The sequence below is a fragment of the Rattus rattus genome, chromosome 5, assembly GCF_011064425.1.
Source record: "Rattus rattus isolate New Zealand chromosome 5, Rrattus_CSIRO_v1, whole genome shotgun sequence".
NCBI classification, from domain to species: Eukaryota; Metazoa; Chordata; class Mammalia; order Rodentia; family Muridae; genus Rattus; species Rattus rattus.
Genome location: NC_046158.1, coordinates 40,769,432 through 40,775,680, shown reverse-complemented (window position 1 = coordinate 40,775,680; position 6,249 = coordinate 40,769,432). Strand labels below are relative to the sequence as shown.

At 41.4% G+C, this 6,249-nt stretch overlaps 1 protein-coding gene across 7 annotated transcripts in view; it reads left to right on the top strand.

Moving 5' to 3' along the window:
• The first annotated feature begins 3,649 nt into the window (after positions 1 to 3,649).
• Positions 3,650 to 6,249, top strand: part of Kcnh7 (potassium voltage-gated channel subfamily H member 7) — a 489,779-nt gene continuing 487,179 nt past the window's right edge. For all 7 annotated transcript variants that reach the window (XM_032903393.1, XM_032903394.1, XM_032903392.1 and 4 more), the window contains exons 1-2: positions 3,650 to 3,956; positions 5,670 to 5,900. In XM_032903393.1, coding sequence (XP_032759284.1) covers positions 3,881 to 3,956; positions 5,670 to 5,900 — 307 coding nt within the window. In that variant the 5' untranslated portion in view covers positions 3,650 to 3,880. The remainder of the gene's footprint in view (positions 3,957 to 5,669; positions 5,901 to 6,249) is intronic.

Genomic DNA, 6,249 nt, shown 5'->3' with positions numbered 1-6,249 from the left:
AAATCTGTCTAACATAACTGTAGAGTCAGATGTTTCTTAAGTTAGATGTGACCCAGTTAGTAAGAGGCTATCCAGCATCTTCACATGTTAAGATATAGCCATTAAAATGATACATTGTGGCCATAAGATCTATAATATCATTTTGCTAAATTGTACAAAATTATACATAAATATCACCAAATTACTTTCTATATCACTTTAGAAACAATATAATGCTAAAGTAACACCATTTATTTACTTATAGGGTTTTCATTTTTTTCTTCTCTGATAAGAATACCACTTCAATATTACATGATGACTACTTCTCTTTCCCTGAAGACTGGAATAACTATATTTGATGTATGCAAACTTTTTAAAGCTGGTTTCTTCAGTTCAAGTTTTTAAAAATGTGCTGGGAATTGAACCTAGCTTGGTATGCATGCTAAGGAAGCATGCTTTATCATTGAGTAATATAACCAGCACACACATGTGAAGTGTATATAAAACTTATTTATTATATTATATTTATTAATTTTATTATGTTCCAGGCATTGTTAATACATCTGTATATTTAAATTCTTAATAGCTTAGGTTCATGACAGTGTGAATAACCATGTGAGTTTTATGAGTCTATTTCATATCTTTACTCATAATTAGGTGACTGGATATCAAGCTATATATTTCACGAGATTTTGAGAGCTAGTTTATATACATTTTCAGTTATTGGACTTAACAACTCCAAAAAAAAAAAAACAAAACGATTTTTAGAAATAAATATCTGGTTAGATTTTAAGGGAGTGAGGATGAAAGGACTTTCCAGCAAGCAAGAACCTTGAGTGTCACCCTCTGACTTTATTCTATTATTGGGTGAGTATAGATTAATGTACTTGTCTCCACTATACCAATATATAATGCATGAACACAATTACTAGGGTAATTTAGAAACAGGATACCTTTAATCTTCTGCTCGAATCAATCAATTACAATACATAGATTATGGACTGTTCTATGATTTTATGTAGACTCATGAATAGAACTGGTCTTAGTTAAATGTGGCTGGGGAAATGTGAAACCTATAATCTTACTTATATGTTACACAGGATATGGAAATTTATCATGTATTTCATTAACCAATCCTAACAGACCGTTCTGAGAGTTTCAGCTAAAGAGGAAATACTCTAGAGAATAGAATTCCATGTTTCCTCTTGAAGAAAGTGGAGTTATAGGGTTTCTAAACTGAATAGCCTGTGAAAGCCAGTCTCACAGTCATAAACAGAAACACTGCACAGCAAACTTCTGCATGTCAAGTTTTCTTATCCTGTGGTAGGGAAACATTGTTTTCAAAATACAACGGGGATGGTTACTACCTTGGAGTGGTTTTCTTTTTCTGAGCTTGCAAGTCATTTAAAATGTATTAGCTAGACATGCTGCTTTGTATTACTGCATCATGAAACCTTATAGGCCATGAAACTTTATATGGAAAACTTACAATCCACACCATTTGTATTCCTTTATTCTCTGGAATCCTTGATTGGGGGGTATGTTTAAACTAAACTTATCAGCTTTAGTTTAAAAGCTAAGTAAAAAGGGAAGGTGTTTAAGAAATCTTTCAAAAATAGCAATTTGTATTTTCCTGGCATTTGGTGACGAAGATTGGGGTACATGTCTTAACAGCCATTTGACAGAATTTGCAGTTCCACTGTCGTTGTTGGGTATCCTACACTCACTAAGGCAGTATAAAATCAGCACCACGGATAGCTCCATATATTTTAGCCTCTGGAACAGGAATTATTCTTGCAAGTCCAACAGCAGCTGCAGAACAGGGTCACAAAATAATCTACCTACAAAGAAAAAGAAAAGGAAAAGAAAAGAAAAGAAAAGAAAAGAAACCAGGTATCTGCAAAGTGTGTGTCCTCAAATAACCGCACAGATTCAAGAAAAAATCAAGCTAATAACTAGAAAATTGAACTTTTCCAGGCACTGTCTTCCCTTTGATTTGTTTTTCAATACTTTCAATAAAACGAGTTAGAATTTCTTCAATTCTTGTTTTTATTTGGATTTTGGGGGCTGTGCGTTTTATAAAATATAAGAAGTGTTGTGCTAATCTCTTCTTTACCACAATACAGGTGGTTCACCCTCCTAAACTCACATTGCCTCTCCTGCCACTTAGCTCCACTCTCATTATTTATTTCACTTCAGATTTGAGGTGTAAGTGAAGAGATATCAGTCTGACTGATCTAGATAAAGTAGGACAATGGGCTGCAACCTGACTTATCAGCGACTTCTTTACCATGCAGCTACACGTCCTGATGGAAGTCTATGGTCCTTTATTGGCAGCCAGAAACAAGCGGTTTGTCTATGTTCTCTTTTGTAGCTTGAAACGATGATGATAAACACTTACAAACGGGCGCGTGGAAAGAGCTATTAAAGATGACCGCATAAATGAAGGGAAAGAAGCAAGAGGGGAGGAGATAAAACGTGGAAAATCAACTTTGAAAAGATGTTTTCCTAGCACAGCTTGCCTTAAGTATCCAGGAGCATGTGAACCAAATAAAGTACATGTAAATCAGGAGATTCCCACATTGGAAGCCTCGGAGAAGCGAGAACGAAGAGGTCTCAGTGTTGCTCTTCTGGTCTCTTGTCTTATGCAAGCACTTCCTTAGAAAAGGTGAGAAAACAAGAAATTGGCTAGTGTATTTAGGAGGTGATTAACAAGGGAGGTCACTTGAAGGCAGGGAACTCTTAGCCCCACCCACCTTTTGTTCCTCCTCCCTGGCGCTCAGCCTCACCCACTTCAAACTCTGGGCTTGTTTTGTACCATTTGCTTACACAATCTTTGGCAATCTCTAGCACAAGAGAGACCCAGACACCCTCAACATTGCAACTCCTCCGGGACTCCCTTGGGGAAACCCGGCATGCTCAGCGGTGCTCTGGCTAGCCCGAGCTTTACTCAGGGCCCACCCCTGAGGGGCTCAGAGTCTGTAAGCTGAACCCCGAAATTGTACCTGCACTCTTAGGCACATCTTAGATCTTCAGCATCCTGAGCGCCAGCAGAGCCAAGGCTGGCTTCTCACCTGTCTTTCCTTTGCAGCTGAGGGTGTGTTAGCTACCACCGTGTGAAGCGCTTAGCGATGGAGCCCGGTGGCTAGTGGCTGTGGAGATCACCTTCCCAGAGTAGCTGTTTTATCACTGAGTTTTGGAGATTTCTTGGCTGCCTTCCGCTAAGGCACGCTTGAGTAACCCGAGCTGTGGTGGCGCCCAAGCTCTCCCAGGATAAAGGCTGTGTGTGTGTGTGTGTGTGTGTGTGTGTGTGTGTGTGTGTGTGTGTGTGTGTGTGTGTGTGTGTGTGTGTGTGTGTGTGTGTGGGGGGAGAGGGCAGGGGACAGACGTCAACCCCACCCTGCCTCCTTTTCTTTTTCCCCTTCCTGCAAAAGGCGCACAAGTCTTCCACCCAACCCCACCCCCGCCCACCAGCAATCCTTTGGGCTCTGGGCAACAGCCAGGTTAAGCCCATTTGCACTGAGAAATTGGCGCTGTTTGGGAGAAGAGGAAACAGATCGATTGCCCTTGTGACTCCCCGCCCCGCCACCCCGGCCCAGCCCGCCCCCGCGTTCCTCGGCCCTCCCCCGCCGCCTCCCGCACCCCGCCTCCTCCCCCCCCCGCCCCAAGCCTCTCACTCGACGCAGGCCGGTGCGAGGCCCCCTCCGGAAGGTGAGCGGGATGGATTGGACTTCGGCGGGGAACGCGGGTGTCTCGAAGTGGTGCTAATGGAAAGAGATTTCTGCTCCCCAAAGAAGATGCGCTGCCACAAAGAGCGGCTTGCGCGCCGGCCTGGGCTCTAGCCCGGGAGACATCCCGGGAGAACTCCGAGCTCGGAGCGCTCGGCGAAGACCCGGGCAACATGCCTGTTCGCAGGGGGCATGTGGCACCGCAAAACACCTTCCTGGGGACCATCATACGGAAATTTGAAGGGCAGAGTAAGTTCGTTTGTTCTCTCCTGTCGCTCGCTTTCCGCTTTGGTAGACCACTTGGCGTCCGTCGCTTCCAAGCTAGATGGACAACTCCAGGCTGTCAAGTTAGAGACTGGGAAAGCCAGGCAGGCAGTTCGGATGGCGGCGGGAGGGAGTGTTCTCTCTCTAATATTAATTTGGATTTACATTTTATATTATGGACTCCATTGTACAAGGCAATTTGATCCTCCTCTCCCACTGCTCCATTATCTGCCTTGCTACTTCATGCCCTACTAGTCTACTACCTTAAAGGGAACGTGCTGGTATAACATGGGCTTGTATTATAAGGCTCTTTTTCTGTGGCAGACTTTTTAAAGTCAGGAGCAGAACCAACGACTATAGGCTCCAAACAAGAGCATGTAAATGGTAGTATCGATGCAAATGGCTATGCAAACCGTGTTTTCTCGTGGTGTAAACTGCTGGGCTGCGGGATGTCAAGAATGCTTGCTTGACATTAGTTGACTCTTAAAACTGAACTTTGTACGGGAAGGGAAAATAGACGCCAAAGAATAATTCGGTGAGCAGTGAACTGGTTTGAGTGCAAGCAGCTCACTACTGAAAAACCATATTTGTGTCTCTTTGTCGCTCCCCTAAATATAAAGTGTAGAAATGTAAAAAGCAAAGGGCAGTCCATGAATCCCACAGAGACTGAATGTAGAGAAATCTTATGTACTCATGTAAGCAAAACACCGGGAATTATTTTCTATAAATATAATAATTTAAAATCCTGAAGTTGTCTATTTATATTCTGCACTAAATCTACCTCAGCATGCATTCATGTTGCCTGCTTTATACATTTTTCCAGTACTGCATTTAGTGATGAGAAGATCTGGTACCTGTGTACAACATGAACTTCTCTATTCTGCTCCACATTCTTTCTGGAAATAGCAAATATAACTTGTTATCACACCTAATGTGATTTGTGTTAAAATATCTACCATTACACAATATTATAGCTTGTTCCAAACAGAAAGTTTAAAAACTGTGTTATATTGTGTAATTGGATTTTAATCTTGGAAATTGAGCGTCATGAAAGTGTGAATATTTTACATTATTTATTGTTGCTAAATGTGGAGTCGTTTCATTGCTAAAGATAATTGTCTTAAAAAGATAAAAGCATGTATTGAAAAATACAACCATAGGCCTTCTTTACAGAAGTCAAGAAAAACCAAATCCAAGAATAAGTACTTTGAGAAAGTTGCATTCTAAGGTCCAGTCAAAGTTGAAGTGAGAAGCCTGGCAATTACAGGACGTTTTAATTTTCTGGCTTAAGAAATTTTTATCATTCAACTGAATGGCATTCTGGAATTACCCACTGCCAAGTTGCTTGTCTGTCTGTCCACCAGGAACTCCTGGGACTCAAAGAGCTTGAGAACTAAACAAATTGGAAATTTCTGTTCTTGCAATTGAAAAGTAATTTTCTTAATTTCTTGTATTAAATCATGTAGTGCCACAGATCTCACATGTGATGTTTGTAGAGGTGTGTGTGTGTGTGTGTGTGTGTGTGTGTGTTTTGTGTGCGTGTGTGTTTGTGATTTTTGTAATTCTCTTGGAAAGGTCTAAGTGATTTGGGGGGAAGCCACTGCATTTCAGACCCTTGTTATGCAACAAATTGCTTTACTGTTTGCGAGAACCTTTTGGAAGATTTTAAAAAGATGTCTTACCATCTTCTTGTTGCAGATAAAAAATTTATCATTGCAAATGCCAGAGTACAGAACTGTGCCATCATCTACTGCAATGATGGCTTCTGTGAGATGACAGGTTTCTCCAGGCCAGATGTCATGCAGAAGCCATGCACCTGCGACTTTCTCCATGGGCCTGAGACCAAGAGGCATGATATTGCCCAGATTGCCCAGGCGCTGCTGGGGTCAGAGGAGAGGAAAGTGGAGGTCACCTACTATCACAAGAATGGTAATGTGAATCCAGCTAGGATTCCTTCTATTTGATTCCCTTGGAGTGAAATTTCAATTACCAAAAGTTCATATGCAGACAAAGCCTCATAGAATTAATAGTGGATGGATTTTTTTTTTAAATATAAAGTCTTAGTATCCAAGAAGTATGCATGTTCTTATTTGACCAGTAGGAAAAATTTCTTCTTTGTGTAAGCATACCTTGTTTGAACTTTGTAGAGGTGCAATAACTTAATGTCACCAAGGACAAAAATGCTATAAGTCATCCCTGACACTTCTCGAAGGAGTGATGTGAGGGTTAGTAACTCACTGCTTGCATTTTTCTATGCATAGTGTGAGAGGGCACATGT